At 42.9% G+C, this 23,441-nt stretch overlaps 1 protein-coding gene across 4 annotated transcripts in view; it reads left to right on the top strand.

Annotated features, from left to right (window-relative positions):
• The window catches only part of C5H11orf24 (chromosome 5 C11orf24 homolog), a 29,651-nt gene extending 9,295 nt beyond the window's left edge, over window positions 1–20,356 (top strand). For all 4 annotated transcript variants that reach the window (XM_032188906.1, XM_032188907.1, XM_032188904.1 and 1 more), the window contains 3 exons: window positions 12,970–13,221; window positions 17,295–17,411; window positions 18,542–20,356. In XM_032188906.1, the coding sequence (XP_032044797.1) occupies window positions 13,065–13,221; window positions 17,295–17,411; window positions 18,542–19,692 (1,425 nt within the window). In that variant the 5' untranslated portion in view covers window positions 12,970–13,064 and the 3' untranslated portion in view covers window positions 19,693–20,356. The remainder of the gene's footprint in view (window positions 1–12,969; window positions 13,222–17,294; window positions 17,412–18,541) is intronic.
• The last annotated feature ends 3,085 nt before the right edge of the window (window positions 20,357–23,441 follow it).

Here is a 23,441-nt window from a genome sequence, read left to right as displayed (position 1 = left end):
TGAGGTAAGTTTTCAGGTTAGTTCATGCTTTGGCTAAATGCACCACTTATGCAAGTATTTTGTTGATGGTGGCTAAGGGTCATTGCTCTCTTTAGGTGCAGGCTAGCCATGCTATGTAACAGGACATGCAACCTGGTCACAGCTTCTGGTTTCAAAGAGGTTTTCTCAGTGTCCCAGTTTGATTGTTGTCCCATCCTTTCTGCATTGAAAGAAAATTAACCTTTTTTATACCTTGACAGGTTTTCATAGGGTTTGATCCTTGTTGAAATCTGATGTTAAGATTTGCTCTGTTGGTTCATTTCACGTAAGCCTAAAGACAGGATTCTGTGTGAAAGGCCAAAGTACATCTTTTAAAGAAGTTTTGTCAGAACTCAGTGTAGCTTGTTGTAGTACAGTTTGAGTGAGTTCTGCATGCTGGGCACAGGGCTGACTTCTGTTTGTTCAAACGTTAACTTTGGAATGACAGAAGAGAGCTGGAAGAGCTGAGGGCTGTTGCCCAACAGGCAGTGGAAGTGTCCCCTCTGTTTCTTCTTTGTTTATGCTTGGAAGTTGTGAGATTCATGCTGCTGAAGCCTGATGCCCTCCAGTTGCTGACAAAGGTGAGAAGTAGGTATTGGTTATTACCTTCCTTCATAGGGCTTTGGCCCAACAATACGTTAAGGCTCAAGGAACCAACCTTCTCTGCCTCTTTGCCTTCTAGTGGTGAGGTTTGGCATCAGGAACAAGCTGGGAGTTTTGCTTCCAGCTTCTTAGTAAGACAGCTGCAGCCTTCCACAAAGGACCATTTTCCTTCGAATACTGAGAAGAGATTGAGGGTTCTGCAATGAACTGACCCACAGCAGAGAGGGAACCTGAAAAGAAGGCTGCTGGCCCTCTGACCCATGTGTTTGCTTAAAAGATGCCTCCAGAGTTTTCTGTGATCTCCTCTGTAATCTTCAAGGGTTTTGGATGATTTAAGAAGCAAATACTGTTCATAGGTGTAGACAGTTATCTTTGTCTTGGCATATATAATATCTTAAAAGAATAATGATAGGTTTTTGAAGCAATTCTTACCAGATTGGGAAGAAAGCCTAAAGTAACTTGCTTGTGAGAGTAAGTGAAAGTATCCCTCCCACCCGGCAGTTGTAAAGTTCTGACAATTGGGAAGAGTTTATCTTTTCATGGCTGTAGCTGTTCTTTCTGCCAGGGCATATGTTATCACTCTGAGGTTCCTGTCCTTCTGTATGGATGACTTTGTTGTTTATGGGGCAGATCTTGGTTTACCACAAATCACATTGTACTGAATCAAGGAAATCTGAGCTGGTGTCAGCTCATTTGTGTACTTGGCTGTCAACCTGCCCGGTTTACTGGTGTGATTCAGGGCTGCTTCATGCGTAGCTAAACAGCCTTTAACAGGAGCAAGAGCTGCCAAGAGGGCAAGGGTGGGTTTGTGGGTGGAGGCCCCAGCAGCCAGCTGATAGACTGTCCCGTGTGGTGGACTTGTCTGATATATAGTTCTGAGGATCCTAAACTTGCTTTGAGGGAGGAGGCTGAAAAAATGTTGTTCCCTGGTGTTAGCTGCCCGTGTCCCCACTCATCAGCATTTACAGCCTCTTCTCATTCCAGGTTTGCGAAGACTCTTACAACAAACTGGATTTGGAACAAAAGGTGGCGTTTGGTCAGCAGGAAGTACATGTTAATTCAAGTGTGAATTGCTTAATTCTTGACATGCCTTTCGTTTTGTGTTTGATTTCATTAAATCACAGCCTGTTCCACCTGTTGATTTCTGACCTTTGGGGGAATTATGGATGGGATCAGACTGGTTTGTATTGGATTAGGCTGGAGCTGAATTCTTCAAAAAACACTGTTCAGCGTATTGAAGAGAGTGATAAGAGTTACTACTTGTAGTGTGGGTTTCACAGACTTGTTCTTATCCTCATTTTTGTTGTCCATGCTTGGACAGCCTCCCCCAGGGCAGTCTCTTGACTCAGATAATTAGTGTATGCTGACCTCAATTTTGGACTGTGGTGGGCTATTCTTGTTATTCTTTTGGCATTTCTAGTCCAGTGTTCCCTTCATTACAGGATAAGAATATTTTTGGCATAAAATCAATAGCGAAGAGTTTCTAATGGGTTCAGTCTGTGCTGCTGCTCGTAGGACACAACTGGAGAAGTAAGCCTAACTGCTTGCTTTTGTTTTGAGCCAAGGCGTTCCAAGTTGAGAGAGGACTTCTAGCTTTGTTTTTCAGAGCAGAAATCTCTCTAATAAGTGGAAGGCAAAGTACTACTCAAAGGGATGTTATTCTAATAGGCATGCAATAGTGTTGAAAATCTGGTTGAAATCTGTGTTCAGGTATGTATCATATCTCAGCCTGCTGGGTCTGTCTGTGTTTGGAAGTGAAGAGAGAAAGTAACAGCCAGTGGCAGTCTTCAGGAGTCCATAGGATAAGGATAGAAACGTGTAACACATTGAAATACTTAGAGCTACACAAAAGTCTGTGTGGGTTCCTTTAGGAGAAAGATCCCATCAGTTTGAGACATATCTTTTCCAGCTGTGTTTTGCATTTGCAATTTTCCTGCTGTAGAATGTAAATTGATAAAAAGCATCTATGTTGATGAAATCCATTTGAACTGTGTTTGTCTTGGTGATTCTTTTTATGAAGATCAGACCCGCTTCTCTGGTTCTACGAAGGAGGAGGGGGGAAAAAAAGGAACTGGACATTCTCTAAAGCTGCAGAGTTCTACCCTATTGAGGCAAAATTTCAAAATAATGGTAGTATCTTATTTGATCAAATAAGGTAGGTGGGAGGATAAAGCAGACCTGGTACTCAGGTCACTCTGTGAAATGGTTTTGGGGTCCTTGTTAGCAGCATCATAGGTGGATCTTGTATATCAAGCTCAGAAGAGTTCAGAAAAACTTGCTGCTGCCTGTGCGGTTCCTTTTCTTTGAATGAAATACACTTTATACAAAGGTGCTTGTACTAAGAAAGCTTTAAGGAGGTCAAGCCAAGGTTATTTTACTTAATTAATCGGTGTCAGTAATCAAAACTTAAATAAGTTCTTCTGAAACTGCAAGGAGGGAATGTGGAATGAGGTGAGTGAGCACATCAGTTGCCACGTAGGAGATGAGTGACCCAAGAGCAGAGAACCTGCAGAGAGGGTCAGAGCAGCTGGGGGTGCCTTGCTCCCAGCCCATGTAGCCAGCTCGGTGGTGCTGAGTTGGGCTGGTACTTTGACAAATGCTGCCTGGACAGCCACAGAAGTCAGTGAGTAAGGAGAGGGAAGGATGTATGTATCACCTGTATGTTCAGATGACTGTTGGGTTGAAGTTTAGGTTGGTGTATGGCTTACAGAAGACTTTTGTTGGCTAGGAACCTCCCACAGGGAAGGCCAGCAAGGATTAGGAGAGCTGATATTGAATTTGATTCTCCTGTTGTTTAGAAAAATAGATGTGGCTAATCTTCTGCACCCACCATGCCTGGTGATTTCCACATCTTTTAAGCCGTCAAAATCAGAAAGCAGTGAGGCCTGTGGCCAGCAACCTTTATTTGTTATTACTGTGAATGTCTTCCTGGCTTGGAGATTTTGGGACAAATCCTCTGATTTGTGTCAACGTATATACAGTGAAAAGCTCCCCTGTGTCAGACTGGTTTGTGATAATCTGGAATGTGTGATAACGTGTTCTTGCTGCATCTTACCTGGCAGCCCTTTCACATAAAGCTACCTTTGTCTTTTAACTAGAGTTTTTTAGTTTAAAAAGATGACTCCTACATTATAGAGGTTTTTGAGTTGTTTTGCTTTTGAAAATAACTTACAGTGGAGGCAGGGTTTTGAATTAAATCTTTTGATTTAACTCTCCATATTTTAGGATTTGTGTGAAGATCAGAGAAAAGAGATCCAAAAATGCTTTCCTTAAACCCAGTTCCTCTAGAGTTGAGCAAAAGTTCCCCTTCAGTCATTGTACTGGGACCATGCTCTGACCATTGCCATGCTGTCTGAACTTCTCTTTCTGAACTCTCCATGGTGTTGCCTTGTTCCTTTGTAATGTCAGGTGCCATCACTTCTGAGCATGGTCCTGCTCAAAACCATGCGCAGACTTAAATTCCTGAGCAAATCTGCAGACCCGTGTGTTCTAGGTAGAGGTGTTCTGTTTCTAAATGCCTAAAATTAGCATTACAGCTACCTGAACCTACAGAAGAGCATAATTTCTCAAAAATATCTTAAGTGAAAGATGACATTTGAAGCTATTAGCTTCAGTGAAATTTAACCTGACCCGTATTGCTAGCAAATTGCTGACTTGTAAAAATTCTGCTGGGCCAGGAGGTGGGCGAGTGACCAGACATTTAACACATTTGTGGTTTTATTTGTTTGAGAAGTAACAGCTGGTTAATTGTGCCTTCAGGCTGAAATCCCTTCTTAAGTCTCTGTTAACTCCGGACTTGGGAGTTTCCAATTTAATAGCAGCTCAGAGCAGTTCTGAGTGTGCGTGCTGTGTTTTAACGTGGGAGTGCTGCTTCTGGCTTCCAATGTCATCTATCAGGAAGGACGAAGCACTTGTACTGCAAAGTAAATGCTTCTCTAGGTACTCTAGAGCCCAAAAACATGAGCTTACCTCCTACCCATGTAGAAGGGTATTTGATCTGTATTAGCTTGGTGGCTGCGGAGTTCTGGGGTGATTTCTTTTTGGGTGGTGTTGAAAGCTGTTTAATTTGAAACACGTGGTAGCAGATGCCCTGTGTACAATCTCCTGTCCCAATGAGACAGCAGTCTTTGCTATCTTTTTTTGGGGGGTACAGATTATGCTAGGGAAGGTTGCAGTTTTGCCATAGCAAACATTTTTATTCTTTGAAAGAATTTGTGTTGACAGATTTATTGTCCAGACCCAGCTTTATGCAGTTAGCATTTGGCAGTTCATTTTTCTTTATATTAAAATGGGATTGTTTCAGATATTCTGAAAGGAGCCTTATTTTCACAAATGAAACAGCTGTCCAGTCACTTTTCACAGGAAAAGTCCTGCAGAGTAGTAGTTCTCACCAAGTGAAATGCAGAACTTGGCAGTGAACGTGGGCGAAGAAGGATGGTGGGTGGTGGTAGGTGGGGAAATTCCTGGTTCTTAGGCTTTAACGTTTGTTTTGTCAGAGGTAACCTGTGATGGGCATAAAGCCTCAACAGTGCCAGTGTGGGCTTTTCTCATGAGTTAGGTAAGAACTGGGTGAGCTGCCCTGTGCTCAGAGGAAGAAGTGGGGAGTGCAGGTGAGGAACTGAGGCAGAGAAAGACAGAGGCAGTCAGTGATGTAGGAGATGAATCAAGCTGATAACACTCAAAACATAACTAACTAAAAAAGAACAACCACAAAAACCACTAGGGCTCTATCTGCCCAAGATTGTGAGTCAGTAGCACTGCCTTGCTTCCACGGGAAGCTGGAAGTGGGGAAGGAACCTGAGCTCTGGTTTAGTCAGCTGTCAGACATGGGCTGTAACCACAAAAACTTCCTTCCCATCTGCGTTATTTGTGGGGAAAGGAGTGTGGGAAGAGTCACTGAAAGTCTTGAACCTTTAGAATATAGCCCTTTATCTGTCTATATGAGGCCTGACATTCAGACCCTGTGATTAATCTGCCTGTTGCATGGAAATGTCTCTCCATTCCTTGTGGAGCATGGTAGCTGCTGACCTTGCACAGCTGCTTCTCCCTGTTGCTGCTCCCAGGGAGCTCTGCAGAGCACAGCCCGTGGTGTACAGCATCGTTTGTCAGCATGGAGCCTGAAGGGCTTTATACTTGGGAAACTTTCACGTGTTAGCCAAGCCCCAGTTTAATCACGGAGCTTCTCAGCAAATCTTGGAGTTCCACCCCTCTTAGAGAGTCTTTAAAATGTTTGTTTTAATTATGTAGGACATTTTGGAAGTCTTATTAAACATTTGGCCATTTACAAGCAGAAGAATAGATTTTCTTGCAGGGAATAATAAGTAGCAGCTGGACAAATACTGTAGCAGCTGTAAACTTCTTTTAAAGATCACCATTTCCACGCCAGTCTTCAGAGGTTGCAGCAGCTCAAGCAGCCTTGTCAGAGGCTGTCTGCTCAGTGGCTGTGGATTATCCCTTGCTTTCTAGCTTAACATCCATCTAAGTTGGTCAGACATGAATTTGGAGGGGTGGTGGTGACTCTGAACAAGGATGCTCTGTTCTTTCGAGTTTATAGTTGGCAACTGTTGGCATCTTTGGGCTCATTCCCTGGAGCTTGTGAATGTTACTGCAAACGCTGCAGTTGCCTTTGCTGTGGGCTGTGTGCCGTGTGGGTTGGTGGGAGATTCAGCCACAGATGGGGACTAAAATAAGATGAGACTGAATGAGGGGGCTCACATTTAGGGGCAGGGAAGATGTATAATCTTGTGACTGCTTAATTAAAATGTTTTCACTTAGTGGTTTGTCCTTAGGAGTCTGTATGGTGGAGTCTTTGTGGACTCACGCAAAAAAAAGTATGTATCCTACAAAGCCATTTTAATGGACATGTATAGGGAGAAACATCAGAAAAGTAGCAGCAGACCTTACTGATATCTAACACTGTCCTACCAGCTGCAGTAAGGAGTGCCTGCTAATGTGGAAGGATGTGCCAGCTCTTCTGTAATACGTAGCCAGCTGTGTGCTGTTATGCTCTGAGGAAGCTGTGTAACAGGAGAAGGAATATAAATGACATTCTTCCGGGCTTGAGCTGGCAATGTTTGCTCTTTGCATCGTATTTCAGAGGACGTGTAACTTGTGTCCTGGTGTTGCAGAATCAACATAAAGCATCAAGAACGTGCTCCTCTTTGTGGGAAGGTCTGGTTCCCTGTGAGGTGCAGGGAGATGTTTACCTACCAACCTTTTCTCAGAAGTTACTTCTTGGAAAAAAAAGATTCAATTTCAGGTAAGCCTTGTAGAAAAAGAGCCGTTCTTACACATCTCTCCTCCACCAGCAGGAGCCTTGAATGTGCTTCTGGGCTCATGTCAATGCCAGGTGTTGATCAGATTCAGCTTGTTGGTCCCAAGCCTAGCCTGGCCTATGTATTCATGACTGATTTTTGTGCACAATTTTCTTCAAAACTCCCTCAGAGTGTAGAATCTTGCCTGTCCCACCTCAGTCACCCTCCCAGCGGAGTGTTTTGTTAATACTGGAGAAACGATGGGGGCATGGAGAGTCTGTCCTGGAGCAGCGAGCAGACCTTTGACCACTGCAGCCTTTTCCAAGGAAGTGGGGAGCTTCACAAGCTTTGTGAAGTACAGTTACAGGAACTGTGCCCGGAGCAGGGATCCCCTTCCCAGTCATCAGTGATGCGTTTGCAGCCCTGTAATTCATAACACTGCTTTACAGCCTCTGCTCAGCTCTGTCTGTGTTTATGGCACGTGACATTTTGTAGAAACACCTTTGTAATCTGTTGTTAACTTTCCTTGGAGACCAAAGGAACTTGATGACTTTCAAGCTGCTGTTGAGAGCATGATGTGACTTCATCTGGCCGTGCTCTGCTGACCACAGGTGGTGACTCAACAGGAGATGCAGGGGAGAACATCTTAACAGAGGCTTTGAACCCACAGTTCAAGCTATATTTACTTGCTCTGGGGCAGGTTCTTTGCATAATGTAGTTAAATCATTTTCAAATGATCTGAAGGGCCGGCTATTTTTTCTCTAGCACAGTAACAAAGCGTTGTTGTTCCTGCACATTCTCAACCTGCTTTGGGGCTGTTATAATTCATGTGTGACAGACACTGTTACAGATACAAATCATGACCAAAGTGAAGTTTTGTTGCTGGGATAAGTAGCTTCCTGCCATTATTCTCATTTCTTTTTCTTGCCTTACTGATGCAAATGCGATTCAGAAATCAGCCTCTTTTACTCTGGTGCTGCCCCTTCTGTCTCCAAACCTGTACGTGTGTGCCATTTCAGAGAGAAACTTGGAAAGCCAAATGCTCCTAAGATTGCAGCACAGATTCTTTTGCCTCCTGTGTTCTGGCCTCAATTCACAAAACGAGATGTGCTTGTCTTTCCTTAGCAAAGCCTGGTTTAATTCTATTTTCCAAAGAGTGAAATATAGCACTCGTTTTGAGAGCTGATGGCACATGAAATATTTAGCAGCAATTGCAAGCTGAAACCAGGCCTTATGTCTTTTCAATTTAATGGGAGACATAGCACCATTATTTATGTTGTGTATTCTGCCCTTGTCTTCCCTGCTTTGTTGTGACCCTGAGGACCCCACAATCCTGTGCTGTGTCCTCATGTTATTTCCCTGAAGGACAAGGAGTCTTGTTCAGTTGCTTTCGGCTCTGGCCCAGCCGGAGGGAGTGTGAACTTCATGGGAGTCTTTCTGGCAGTGAAAAGAGACTACAGTACCTGCAGTTCAGCGTGCTGGGTGTTGTGGCCTTTCTCTGGATTCCTCTGTAGCAAGTGCGTACCGTGCGCTGCCTGCTCTGTGCCTTCCTACCCAGCAGGATGCTAAATCTCAAGGTTTCCTTTCCACCTTCTCTCAGAAACAGGCGGAGATGCTCCGAGGGAATGGAAAATGACTTCTTTGCAGCTCTCTGACCTCATTTCATGTTGTTATGGGTTTTGGAGCAGTCTGCTGACTCTTTGACAGCTCGAGGGAGCACATATTGCCCTAAATGACTTGCTTTCTTTGCGTACTTCACACCTCTGATTTCTAACAGCCCCTCTCCCTTGTTCCATGTTTTTCTCTAGCTCTGCCTCTTTGCTTTGGTCATGCCGGGCTCCACCTGTGTCCAGTCACTGCATGCACCTTGCAGCTGCTTAACCAGGAGCATCTGAGGCTGGGATGGCATGGAGACGAAGGGTTTATATTCCAAAGGCTTTGCTCTGCACTTTCAACATCACCCCCAATCAAGTAGATGTTGTTTGAAACAATACTTTTTTTTTTTTCCGGATTCCTTGGCTTCAACTACAGGGAAATCAGCAAGAAGGGAGGAACACTTTGGAAACCCAGCAGGCAGCGCCTTCTGGTTGTGTGTGTACATTGCAAAGTCATCAGTCATTCAGTTGTTGACTCAAAGTTATTCTGGTTTTCCAGCGTGCTTGTTCCCCACTGAGTTACAGCCACAGATGGTAAAAGTAAACTTTGCACTTCTCAGAGTGTAGTCTTTTCCCAGATTTTATTCACTCACTGGCTTTTGTGGTTTGGTTTGACTTTTAATTTCCTTGGAAATGCTTTACATATGGAAAAGGTAGTGCTCAGTGTAAATTTTGCTCTGATTTCTCAAAATTGCTTCCAATAGGAATGGTAGTGTTCATCTCTTCATGTTGTCTCTGACTATACCAGAGAAAGGTTTCATCTGAGGAGCAGCATGACCTGGAGGGGAAGCTTTAGCTAGTACTTCTCTGGGATGTAGCTGTGTGGGGTGAATGCTTCGTGGAGTTTGTTGGAGCATAAATGGAGCCATGTGGGACTGGTTAGAAGTGTGAGAGGAAGGGGGAAGTAAGGCCTATTGTTTGTAATTATAAAAGGCAGTGGTTATGTTGGGAAAAATGATCTGTAAGTAATTGTGATTCCTGCTATGGATGTATGAGATTGCCTCTTTTACCTTCGCACAAAAACACCCCCAACAACGCACTGGCTGGAGGTTCTGATATTTGATACAGCATTCCAAGTGTCATCTGGACTGTTGAACCCCTTACTTGAGCGAGCACAGGGTGTGCTTTTGCCAAGCACTGGGTGCAGCACTTAAGGGGATGGCTGTGTAGCCTGAGGTCAGGCACAGTGTGTCTTTGAAAGCCTCCATGATGGTGTCTCCTTGTTCTCTGTATGTTTTGAGAGCCCCAAACATGGTCCAAATTCAGTTCTTCTGCAATTGGGACCCTCTGTGGTAGGTCACCCTTGTGAATTGAACGCTCTGCACCACTCATAAAGTGCTCCTGAGAGCTTTGGGCTGTTGCTTCTTGGCTTTGGGTCTTGAAGAGCAGGGAGTGTTCAGCTTAATGCTCATGTTACTGTAACGAGCATCACTTGGCCCTGAGGAGACTGTGCTTGCTGAGAGGGAAGGGGGAACTGCACTGAAGGCAGGCATTTCTCACGGCTGAGCTCAGTCTGTCCTCTGTTACTGGTGCTGGCCTAATCCAGAAAGGCTCCCAGGTGCTTTGGAAGGGGTGAGAGGCACTCACTGGGATTTTGGTGGAGCTGTTGTAGTTACATGGGACTGAAGTCAGCTGGGGCTGGCTGGCAGGGGCTTCTGGCCTGGCAATGTGGTTGGGGACACAAGGCACTTCTGTGTGGGGGACAGTTATCTGTGCTGACACAACAGCTTCTAGGCCTCGTGTGATTAATGCACGATTGTACAAGTAAGTGTATGAGTGCCTGGGTCAAGGCTGGGAGTCATGCAGTGGTAACTGTGAAACACTGCTATATCTGCATTTTGGAACTGTAATGGGAGACTTATTCTTTTGGGATTGCTTACTGTGATTACAAAAATAATGCTAAGTGATATATCTATAATAGAGAGCTCTCTGTATTTGTATTCATTGCTGTTCCAATTTTTTGTGTAAAAAAAGGTAAATGCATACATTTATTGCACAGCCAGTTCATTCCTGTTGACACTTCAGGCTATAAAATATAACTTCTTGTAAGTGTTGTTGCCTTGAGAAGTTTACTGCAGACTTAAACAGGGCTCTCTTTAAAATGTAAAACTTATATGTTAAGATCTATATTTTTTTTCCTGTGGGCCAGGTACTGCTTGCTAAATCCCTGCCTGGGAACTTAAAAAACCCTGCAGTTGTTTCTGTGTAGCATTGACAAATAGTGCTCTGAGTATCTTGATAAAGTACCCACAGTGTCTGCGAGGGAACCCCAGATTGCCTGCTTTTAAGTTGAAGGATTCAGAATTTAAAGCAGCCTTTTTCTGGCTGTCAGCTGTAGAGATCTGTTTGCTCTAGGAAAACGCCTCTTGCAGGCAGAGTATTTTACATCTTCCCCTTTTCCTTACTGTCAGCTGGAGCTTTCTATGGTTAAACTATGTGGAAGTGCCTTGCAATTCAGAGCAGCAGGGTAAGTATTGAAGTTACTTTGATGGAGTAACACGAATTGTTTCCCCTTTCATATTCCCAGACTCAGACTTCTGAAAACGTGGAAATGCTTTCCCAAACTGCAGACGTCAGCATGCTGTGTTGCAGGGCGCTGCAGTTGTGCATTGCCCAGGGCTTCTCTCCTGTGTTGATTCTGTTTCAAATCCTTCTAGCTCACCCTTGGAAAAGCCAGAGAGCCCTCGGCCGAGCTGGGGCTGGCTGTAAAGCCAGTGCATTCCCTGGCAGGCAGGACTAGATGGGGCTGGTGAGCTGCCTTTCCCCACCAGACTTCTCAGAAATATTTCCATCTGCCAGCTGGGACAACCCAGGCCTGAACTTCTGTCTGGAGTGAGAAACCCACCCACACAAAGCAGCCGTGCTGCAGTGCCTTGAGTTTTGAGTCTAAATGTCTGCTAGCATGTTCAGGTCTTCAGAAAGTAGGGTAAGGAGAAAACCTGGTAACAGAAGTTCCATTGCAAAAAGTTTCATTGGGGTATCAAGATGTCACAATCTGGGTGTAAGAGTAAATATTATCTTAGAGGCATTTTTTCCCCAATGAAGATTAACTCAAATTCTTGAATTCACAAGTGTAGCTGGGAGTAGGGTTCAGAGCTCAAGGCAAACCTTGCAGGAGTGGTTAAGTCAGGACTGTAGCCTGCTCCCGATGACCACTGGATATTTTTCACTATGCTATTTATACCGGTCACACGTGCTGCTCAGTCCCTGAGCTGTGAACTGTGAGTGTCTTCAAATGCAGCAGTTCTGTAGACCTCTGAGATGTCAGGCATAGTTAAATCTCACCACTCTTTGAAGGCCATGATGTTTCTCTTCGTAACTGCAGGATGAGAGCTAAAGCGTGCTTCAGCACTGAGGGAAGTGCTGAAAAACTACTTAGGGAAGAGGCCAATGTTTGGTCTGGTTCAGGCTGGATTGTTTGGAAGTACCTTTTCATACAAAATTTAAAGAAAATCTTGGAAACAATAGGGTAAATCTAGGTAGAAGCTGGTGATCTGCTCTGACGTCAACAGGAGCTCCTCCAGTTCCTCCAGTGCCAGGGTGAGAACTCATCCATGGAGACAGAAGTCTCTTGTGTTCATTGGGAGCGAAGAAAATGCTTTGCCTATTTATTGTTTTATGTGTGGAAATGAAAGCTTACTGTGGGTGTGGGTCTTCCTCACTAACAGCTGATATCTGTGTAGCACCTTGGAAGATGTGAATTATTGGCTCTTGCTTGTTTTGAATCAATGTTTTTGATAATCAGCAGGAATGAACCAAACCTGATTCTTGGTTTGGACTGGCTTGGTGTAAAGGCAGGGTGTCCTGGGCATAGTGCAGGACTGCCTATATTATCATTATTATCTTTGTTATTATATAGATGCCTATAGTATCAGTGTTCTCAAGCTGGTCAAAATGCTTCTGCTGAGCCTGGGAACAACATGAAGGGTTCCAGGATGAGCCAAAAGGCATTGTGCCTGTGTTGCTGTGGGCTTTGAGTTCAGCTTTGTGCACACTGACTGTCTGACAGCAGTCAGATAAACTTCTCCAGCTGAAGTCAGAGCAAGAGGCAACAGAGCTCTTCCTGTTCTTGATGCTGTTCTTGACTGCGAATGATAAATCTCACATTTTTCTTTAAAATGTCTTTGCCTTGCAACGTTAGGGAAAATAAAGGAATAAAGTAAGTATAACCCACCGCTTGCAGCTTTTGTGTTGAGTTGTTTTCTGGTGGTATCTGAGAAAAGGAGAGCAAAGTACTGTTTACAAAGAAAGACACTGTGAATTTGGGAATAGGCTTTTTTCTTTCTGCCTCTGCTTCATTATCAGTATGTTAATCCTGGTAGTGATACCTGCCTGCCTTATGCACATCTTATTGTAATCCTTTCTGATAGGAGTGTATTTAGTAAAACACTTCAAGTGTAGCCTTTTGATATAAATCAATCATTTTCTTTTCTTTGTAGGTATGTTGCAGTGGATCTGAAGGTGGTACAAGGAAGCATTCTACTGTGCTACAGGCTTCTCAACAGAGAAGCCTCCTGGCAAGGCAACCCTGAAGATGTGGACTGCCATTGTATTCTTCCTGCTGATTTCCTTCTGTATATGTGAGAACAGATTTCCTGTCCTGAAAGGAAGAGGAGTCCATATAGTGCAGATAAACAGGCTGACAACTGAAAGGCAATGCAGGCAGGCTTGTAAAGGCTCAGCTGCTTCAGGTGAGGTTCTCATCCTTCAGCAGGAATTCCAGCTGGCTTTTCTCTTTATTAAAGGTCTCTTCTGCTCCCCTGACAACTATCTATCTTAGCTCCAGTTGTTTACAGGCACTTACAGTTATGGCTTCTGTGTGCAGTCCTGCGGTGCTAAATAATTTCTGACAGCTTTGGTTAAATTGAATCCAGAGCAACCATTTCCCAGGGCCTTTCTAGCTTCCGTAAGAAACAGCATTCATGTGCTCTTGGTGTGCGCTGGTAGCGTGCAAATGGTGTTAGGTCACTTGACTTGAAGGATGATTATTCTATGCTGCCAGATGTTTGCAAGTGAACAGTGCTATAGCAGACAGCTGCACTGGAGTGAGTAGTCTTGTGTTTTATCCACCTTTGAAGAAACTGGTTGTTAATTATCCTGCAACCAAGCACAGCATTAAGACCAGGGGAGATGAGAGCCTTCTGGTGTCTACCTCTGAGATGTTTTCAAAAAGCATTAAACTTCTAAATGAGTCTTTGAAAGGCGTCCTTATTAAGGACCCTAACTTATCTAGCCACATGTCAAATCTAGTAGCGTTTAAAAAAAATCAGTGATGCTGTGGTTGAGATGGCAGACAAATGTCTGGCAGGTTAATAGGAACATCATAAGGACTTTTTTTTTTTTTTTGATGCTTAGAGCTTAATTATTTTATACAGGAGTCTGCTCTATCCTTTCACAGTGGAAAGAAAGCACCTTTGCAAACTATTTTTTTGTCTGGGAGATAAAATATGAGTGGGTTTGTTTCCCAGGCACCAGAGCTTCAGAGCTCCATAGAGAGCTGATACCTGGGGTCTGTAACATTACATGTTTGTTTCTTCCACCTGAGAATCTCTAAATGCTGTGGATGTGTCATCTTAACTTCACAAGATCTTTATAAGGGTAGAGAAGGTGCTACAGCTGCCTATTCCAGAGAAGGGAGGTGAGGGACATCAGGAATTCAGTCTGTAATCAGGGTTTGGAATGGAGACTGAGCACATACTTTGCCCTGTTGCTGACTTCAGCCACTTTTTTGTACTCATCCCTTTGTTTCTTATTGGTATGATGTTTCAGAATGAACAAGTCCTGTTGTGTGTTAGCTGTGTTGGGCAGAGGGGCTGAGGGTGTAAAATTAGGTGACCTGGTCCATCTTTGAGAAGCCGTGCAAAAATATGTACCGCCCTTATCAGGTTTTACATTCTTTATTAAACCCACTAAAGCAATTTCATTCCTCTTTCTTACTTGGTGGCCAGTCTCTTGCTTTATCCTGTGTTAGCGGGGAGAAAGAAAGGATACAAACTCTTGGTATAAATGTATAGTCAGGTGCAGAGAGATCATCTGGAGAAAAAGACCTGAAACATCCTTTTTTTTTTTTTTTTTTTTTTTTTTACGATTAAACTTAAGGTTTTAAGATCGGCTTTACTGCTTTTCTAGTCCTGCCTTTCTAGAATACCTCTTATGTTGTGCTTCTTTTTTGCCATTTCATTACAGATGTGAGTCCTGAGAATCTTGAATATTGCGATAATTACACCTATGTAACTCAGTGAAGGAGCATTGGTTGTGATTTTTAAGGTATTAGTTTTAAGCTGCAGGACAAGGTTGCATGAGGAGACATCTTCATAACTACATTGCTTAGAGAAGTGGAAAGATCACATTCCTAGCTGATCAGTCTCCCTTCTGTAGTTTGAATTTATATCAGCAAGGGCTCTTCTCCTGTTATAACATCTCTAACTTAGGGAAGTAGTGTAAATGTCACAAAAAGAACCACTTTTGTATGATAACATCTCAGGTGTGTCCTGCAGAAAGGAGGGGGCTGGCTGGAAAATTCTCCAGGGCTGATAGCAGGGGTAGTAACTCGTAACCTCTGTATGTTTTCTAACATAATGGGTTCAAGCCTCCAGATGCTGCTAGGGAAAGTGTTACAAGATGGAGAATGTGCCCATCTCAGCAAGAATATGTCAGTTGAGGATTCCCAGATTCCTGATGAGCAAGGTAAGCATGTGCTGGGGAGTCAGATAAGCTTGTGCTCTTCCCTTTGCATCCCCAGCCATATTCTAGAGCCCTCCCAAGATGCTTCTGTGGTGGCTGGTACAGGTGTAGATATCTTGTGCATCTGAACAGGCTGGTTCAGAGCAGAGCCATCTGGTCATAATTCTGGGCAGTCATGCATGCTCCTTTGGAAAATAAAGGGAAAATATGATATGTCTGCAAGAAGAAATATTCCTGTTTTCACTATACGTGTGCATACTTGGCTTCTACTTGCATTTGAGGATCTGAGTTTTCTTTCCAGTAACAGCAGGTTCAGAAATGAAATAATCCACTTCTGCACGGCAAGACCTTGATGTCTGTTGCCTACATGCTTTCCTTTCAAAATGCGCATGATCACCTTCTGTTGTGCCTCTCCAGTTTCTGTCTCTTAATTAGATACAAGCAAAGAGGAGTGGCAGGGCAGCAAGTGTCTTGCAGTGGAAACAGCAGCCAGGGTCCTGGTCTGCAGCTCCAGCTCTCATCAAAGGGAGCACTCATCAGTCCAGTTCTATGGAAGCATTCAGTTCTTCCGGGGTGCAGTTCTGCTGGCAGCAGAAATCAGGCTGCTGAAAATGCTGACCCCATCAGTCTTTTTCTGACCTGACTTATTAGATATGTAGCTAATACAAGGTATGCTGCTGGCTTTTTTTTCTTTTCCACGAGAAATGAGAACTGACACTATTTACAGTAGTAGACAGTCTGTGATCCTCTGCTAGCATGGTTCTTAAGCAGGGAACAGGAGGTGGGATTAGGAATCAGAGCATGTTCAAACATGGTTTTCTGTCTGAGGAGGGGACTTGATTATAGCCTCCTATGTGTGCCTGTTGAAGCTCTTAATTTTATTGCTTTTTAAGTACCGATTTTAAAGTGTTTGAATGGTTTCATTGACTTTCTTAACATTTTATTTGGTAAGTCAGTAAAATGCCACTTTGCTAGTTTCTTTAGGGCTGTCAAAACAGACTACAGTTGTCGGTACAGGGATTTCTCCAAGTTCATAAATTTTCCACAAGCTCTTTTAATAACTGTGGTAATGTAAATGTTTTATTGTAAAAGTTCAAGCTTCTCACAGCCTTAATCCTCAGTGAGGATAATTCTCTTTGTAGATAAGAGCCATGTGTACCACATGTGTCTGTTCTTTGCCCTTTCCTACACTTCTAATAAAACACAGAAATAAACTTCTACTGCCATACACATAAGTTCTCTGATCTACTGATGGGTGGTCAGTTGGGTACACATCTGCTTCATCCCAAACCAAGAGCTATCTTCTCCTGTTGCTTCTTGTTACAGCACATGATATTTCCCAGTCCCAGAAATGCATTGCACACAAGGTAACAAGTTAGAAAGGATGCCAGGAGTGAGAGTTCCTTCTGTGATGACTTCTATATGAGCTTATTTAACTTTGTGTTGGGATTTGGCATACTGAAAGGCCATTTCTTTGATGGCTCCCCTGGCCAGTGGTATTATTTTTCAGCAGATGAGTAAATTTGTGGAACTTCAAGCACTGAGATGAGAGCCATGTCTCACAGAGATATATGAGAGATGTCATCCATCTGCCCATGGCTGACAGTTACTATCTCAATTGCAACTCACTTTTTCTTCCTTATTAAGACATTAGGTGAATGCTAGCATATAAATGGGGTCTGTCCAAACTCAAAGGCACACCTTGTTATTGTCTGGGTGATCAAATTGTTGTTAGATGTTGGCTCCAGGGGACAAGCAGGTTGGTAGGCTGCAGCTGCTATGTATTAACTTCAGTGGCTTCAATTATTTTCATGAAGGCTGAGTCAGGATCCTTTTACGCTGTACTTTCCAGATATTAGTCGGTTTTTGTTTTAATTCTTCATTTTCAGCCATGAAGCAGTATGTTCAGTTATGCTGTGTGTAATGATCCATTTTCTTATTTATCTGAAAGTGTGTTCTTTGGTCAGGCAAGGTTTTGAAGAGCCTGACTAAGGTAAAGTCTGTTCTGGCCTATTGGATTTTAGGGGTTCTGTGTTGGAAGTGACTAATAGTCCTGATACCTGCCTTCTGCTGTCTTTAGGTAACCATCGCTGCAATTGGTCTGTGCCCTACCAGAATCACTGCATCCTCTTGCAGTGTCACCAGCTAAGTGTGTGCCAAAATGCTGAAGAGCAAGAAATCAAAGATCTGCTTGGAGGTAATGCTATGCTTCAAAGTCTTGCTAAATCCAGGATCTGATCTTTTTTGCCTTAAATTTAAACCTTGACTGGCTTTCAGATAAAGGGCGATAGGTTATGAAATACCTGCAGGATGATTCTGTAACTGAAAAATGTTTTTCTAACAGCTCTGGTACTTAAACAGCTAACAGTTTTACTAACAGCTCTGGTACTTAAATGTGCATAATATGTCTTTGGGTAACTTTTATTGGCCTCTCCATGTGAAAGGCATGATTCATTCAGCCCATGTGCACTCCACATTCTTGTCCTTAAGAAAATAAAGGCATAACAGATATATTTATATTTTTTTTAAAGAGAAAAAATGTCTTGGCATTGTATTTTCTGAGATAGCCAGGATTTTTGTGCCAGAGGCAGCAGGCTGCTTATATAATCAGAGCAGTCTTAGTAGCAGCTGCTCATGGTCAATTTTGAGTGCTAGGGTCTTCAATTTTAATTGACTAAGTAACAAAACAGAGCTTGCTCATAATCGAGGAGTCAATCTTCTAAAGTATGTTTCAAGAGTATGCTGTACACAGGCTTAAAAAAATTGTTCATTGTTCTTTTGCATTGGCAAAGGTTTCTCTGCAACATAGCAACCAGACCTCTGATAAGCAGATGGGATTTATGTTGCAATAAATCTGGATCACTAGTTGTGAAGGAGGTTCTCCTGAAGGATGAAGGTATATGTGGAAATTCTCAGTTTTGAGAGGTGAAAATTAGGAACCTAAGCATGAAGGGCTTATTGAGAATGTGTTACTTCATGAAAACATGACGCTGCTGCTTCAGAGCTGGTGTTTATGACGCTGCTCCTTTTGTGAATGTTTGTGTTGTAGCTCTGTACTTCATTACCCTCCTTTCATGGAATTAATTCCCTGGTTGGGCAAATGCCAGAGGTCTGTGGCAGGAAAAAAAAAAAAAAAGTAACCCAAAGGGATTGTATACAATAAAGGCAGGGGTCTGGGTTTTCATGTTGTTGCTGACTTTGGGACTGATTCAGTCCGGTTACTGCGTGTACTTCAGAGTATACATTCTGGTTAGCACGTGAGAGTGTGAGGTCAGATTTGGGCTTGAGAGTTTTATTCTTACAACTTTTTTCTTTTTTTTGTTTAAGAAATCATCTTTGGGGAAAGGGAAACAGTCCAGTTTCACCCCCAAAGCTATCCACAGAAAACAAAGAGGATGGTGAAGGCGCAGATTGAACAATACAACAGAGAGAACCAATTTTCCTCCACCGCTCAGGCTCACAAGGTTTACTTGAGGCAGTTGGCTGCGACTGCAGGTTATCCTGAAGCATCAAACACAGGAAGACCTGCAAGCAGTGTTACTACCACCACCACAACTGTCAGTGCTACCACAGTTGTAACAACGGCAGGTACAAGTGCAACAACTGTCCCTGGTGAAGCTAATGAAAAAACTACCAAAGCCTCAAATACTTTGGGAGTGCTCCTTCTTACCACCATGTCATCCACTGTCCCTTCTCCCACTCCTGCTAAGGACACTGCTTCCACTTCCAGGAGTAGCACCAAGCTCCTGATCACCGCTGAAAAATTAGGAAATGATAGCTTTGCCTCCTCTTCTGCTCCCATCACTGCCACTGCTGGAGCAGATACTCAAATGAATCTCACCAAGCAGTTTAGCACAGCCACCAACATGATCAGTGCTCCCCACCCCAGTAGCCTCAATACTGTTGGAACTAGCCTGAAAACACTGAGCACAACATCAACCACGCTCACCGGACAGGATGCAGTGACATCTTCCACTGCTTCTACTCAGGCTGCTACGTTCAGCCCCTTGGTGAGTACACATTCTGCGAATTCAGCGCTCTCCATGTTGCCAGAAACAAATAGAGCTCCAACATCCTCGAGTGAATCAACCTCTTCTCAGGGTCCTACGAGAGGTGCCATGGGTTTACCTAGTGGCCCTACAGCAGAAGCTACAACTGGGCATGAAGTAAAGTCAGTATCTCTTACTCCTTCAATTAAACATACAACCACCACTTCAGCAAACACACCTGGAACAACAACTTCGAACATTGCAAAGACTCAGGACACAAATAATGACTATCTTCTCATTGCTGCGGAGCCTCTGACTCAGTACTTAGTGGATAAAAGTTCGCTTCTTGCAGTGCTTTTATTTGGTACATTTTTTTTCATAACTGTCATAGTCCTTTTCCTTATGCAGGCATATGAAAGTTACAAAAAGAAGGATTATACACAAGTGGATTACCTGATCAATGGAATGTATGTGGACTCAGAGATGTGAAAGGGTAGGGATAAAGCAATGGGCAGAAGAGATGGAAAGGAGATTAAATGCCTACCTGGCTTGTTTTTCTTTCCCAATTGCCTGTAACAGAAACTGAAAGTGCTTCCAAATTTAATTCTGGTGCAATTTAGGAGAAATGCCATGTACTGTATTAAGAAAAATATATATTTTTTATTCAACTGCAACAGGTTGCTGTAAAAAATAGTCATTTTTAAGACCTTTCCATAATGTACTATAGCTTTGATCATTATTTTTCATTGTAAATTACCTATCAAGGGGTAAGCCATCATCCTCTGAAAATGATGTGACACTTTTTCAACTGTTTACATTGCAAATTTATCATGTTTTGTTATTTTCATGTGTGTTCCTTTTTGAAAACAAAATAGAGGATGCTCTCACCTTTTACAAAATACTCTGAAATCACTCGATGAGAAGTGTGAAGTATTGCTACAATGGGGAACTTTTAATCTAATGTGTGTTGTATTTCGGTACGCTTCTAGCTTGTAAAAAGAGGTCTGTTTACAAGGCATTGTAAACACTGTTTACTGCTAATCCAAGATACCTTTTTCACTAGGGAGCAGATTACTGTGCATCTTCACTTACATGATCTTATTTTTGTATTCACTCAATAAATGGAGCCCTGAAAAGGGCATATCTTATTGCATTTCTGTTTTCATTCCTCTTCTCATCATCTTAGAAGCAGACAAGTGGCCTTTTGAGGCTTGTGCCAATGAGATCTATTTGAATATTCCAAGTACAGGGTTTTAGAGGACTGCAGTGGAAGTATGAATGTGTCACAGAAGATGATGCTTGTCTTTTAGGGTATGGCTTCTGTTCCTTCAGAGGATTATGCTACCAGTCTCCCAGTGATGCAGAGACACTCACTTTAGTGTGATTAGTAACTTTCATGCATAGAGCATCAGGCTCTTTTCTTGCATTCAGGACCAGCACAGAGTCTCTGGTAATTTGGAGCCCTTATTGCACATGCACACACACAGCTGACCTCTGAAGATCTGCAGTTGAGAGGGAATATAAAACACTTAATTTGTGTTACATATATATAATACATATAGTATTCTTCAGCAATTAATGCATTTTGAGCAGAGTATATATACTAGTATGCTGGGTCAAGGTGCATTGTATTTCTTTTGTCTTTTATCTCACTACAAATTAGTTGGTTTCTCTTTGAGCCTGCTTCTTTGAGCCTGCTTGCATGTAATATGGAGGCTGATAATAGGCAAACCTCAGAATTTGAACTGTTGTGTTTTGGTTGTTATTTATCCAAATCCTTTAGGTGTTTAGAACTTGGATGAGAACTTGGATGGAGTCTGTAGCCTAGAAAAGGTTACCATGACTTGTTCATCATGAAGCTGAAAGTGCTATGAAAACTGCTGCAAATAGCACTGGCAGCAGCAGAGGCGAGGGGTGGTTGGAAGACAGGAGGTAGACGATAGTTTCCTGAGCCTTTTCTGTTATAAAAGGCTTCTTAACACTGCTGTGGGTTTGGGGACAACATTACAGCAAATAGAGTATCTTGAGGAAATATATTTACAGCCTGCTTGTCTGTGTCTGTCTGCATTTTACAGTGCTTTTGCATAGACAGCATCTGTGTTCCACTAAGTAAGAGCATCTCTCAAAGAAAAAAGAGAGTGTGGATTTGGGAGCCACCCTCATTGGAAGGCTTCTTGCGTAAACCACAATTCACACAAAGTTTCCTCAAGAAAGAGTTTGAGGGGCTGACTTTTTTGTTGTATTTTAAGGTTATTTTTAATCGGTGCCTCTCCTCTAAAGAACGGAACTAAACCCTAATTTCCTCAGTCTTCCCAAAGCTGCCCATGTGCAGCATCTGATGCAGTAAAGCGCTCGAACATCCCTCAGCATGCTTGCATCCAGTTGAGGTGCTTGGGCCTCTCAGCATGCTGCTCTGAGCTATTAGCAGACACCAGACAGATGCTCTACAACTGCCAAGTCCAAAGACTGATCTTTATATAAAGATCTCAGGTTTCACCTTCAATTGCCTGACTTAAGCAGGTGAGTCACTAACCACAGAGCTAAGCCTGTGGTCTGCGCTGTGCTCCAGATACTGCGATAAGAGCTGTCTCAGCTCCCTTCTGTCTCCCAGGTAAGGAGTTGGGTGTTACCTTGGATTCAGTTCTATACCTTTTCTCCTCATTTGGGCTTCTTAAATAGAGGCTTGCATTGAGGTAGGCTGAATCCAGGCACTACTGATTTCCGTTTTAATTTCTCACTGTGTAAGTGAATTCTCCTTAAGTGCCTTCCTGCATAAGGAGCTGCTGTTGCAGCTATTATCTAGTGCTCTGTAGTAATTCTTTTTTTTTTTTTTTTTTTTTTTTCCTCCAAATGTCCTGACCCATTTCCACTAGGGCAAACTGATCATTAAACTTGTAAGAAACGGGATTTTTTTTGGAATGAACTTTGCACCAACTGGCCTTATTTCTTTTGGTCTCTGTGGATTTCTTCATAGAGGAAGACCAAAAGTTGGATGCTGGATTCTGTGGAGTGGAGCAGAACCTTTTAAAGTAGCTTAAAGTAGCTCTATGTGAGAGAGCTGGAAAGGAGAGGAAGGGGCCATTACTTTAGACTCTGAAAACAGTTTTCTAAAAACAGACTTTCTAGGGTTTGTTTATTAAAAAACAAAAAAGCCTTCAGGGATAATTTATATATAATATAATTATGAGAGTTGGAATTGGGTTACAACTGTATTTACAATAGTCCTAGGGAGTTTCTCATGGACAGAATGAGAATGTTACAACTGCATCATAGCTAAAAGAAACCGCTACCATAAAAATCTTTGTGGCTTCTTAACAGGTTCTTACAGGAAGGTAACTACTCATCAGAAGCTTATTGCAGTTCCCACAGCCTGTGTGTGTTTACATCTCAGTCTCCTCTTCAGATACTGGCACAGCTTGTCTTTTTTGTTCTTATTTGAGTTACGGCACTTCCAGCTGTGAATTAATGTCTCAGCAGAAACTGAGGTTTTTAGCGTAAGTTTGAGTGCTAGATCATGTCTTGCCTCAGTGCAATTTTGCAACAAGGTAGAGATTATCATACTTACCATAACAATACTCCAAGTGTGGTGCCAGCTGGAGAAAGGGCAACTAGGTTTGTCTCTGCATCCCAAGGGTTTTGTGAGACAAGCTCAGTTTATGCATTAAAAGTATTAGGTTGCAGCCTGGCCTCCCAAAGTCAAGGTGTATTTGCTGGTTTGTTTATTGAGACCAGTTGTAAAAATTTGGCAGCTTCGCTCGTTCTGTAATGCTTTTGCATCTAGCTACTCAACGGGAGGGCAGTGGGACTGTAGAAGCTGGGCTGCCCATGCTGTCTTCCCAAGGGCTCTGCTCTGAAAGTGTCTTGATATGCAGGTCAGAAAGAATTAGAGCTTCTTCCCTGCTGTCTTTTTAGGTTGGAGGCCACCAGCAGCAACCAGTCACTTGGTAATTTCTACCTCAAACCTTTTGTTTCTGTGTGGGTGAAAGCCTGCCTCCCAGCATGGCTTTGCTTGTTTTGGTTTTGAGTCTGCAAATGGTGGCAAAAACAATTCCTTTTTCTCGGTACAGTGCTGCAGTAAGAAGCTAGTACACTAAACAAGGAAATACAACGTCTTTTGAAAGTTTGCTTGATGAATTCATGGTATAACAATAGATGGGGTCCTACCAAGTTATCTAGAAGACATCTGCCAAGGCACTGCCAAAAACAACACCGCTGCTGTGAAGCATACTATATCTGAT

The sequence above is a fragment of the Aythya fuligula genome, chromosome 5 (genome assembly GCF_009819795.1).
Source record: "Aythya fuligula isolate bAytFul2 chromosome 5, bAytFul2.pri, whole genome shotgun sequence".
Classification (NCBI taxonomy): Eukaryota; Metazoa; Chordata; class Aves; order Anseriformes; family Anatidae; genus Aythya; species Aythya fuligula.
Note: the sequence above shows the minus strand (reverse complement) of the source record. Positions and strands in the feature narration are given on the sequence as shown.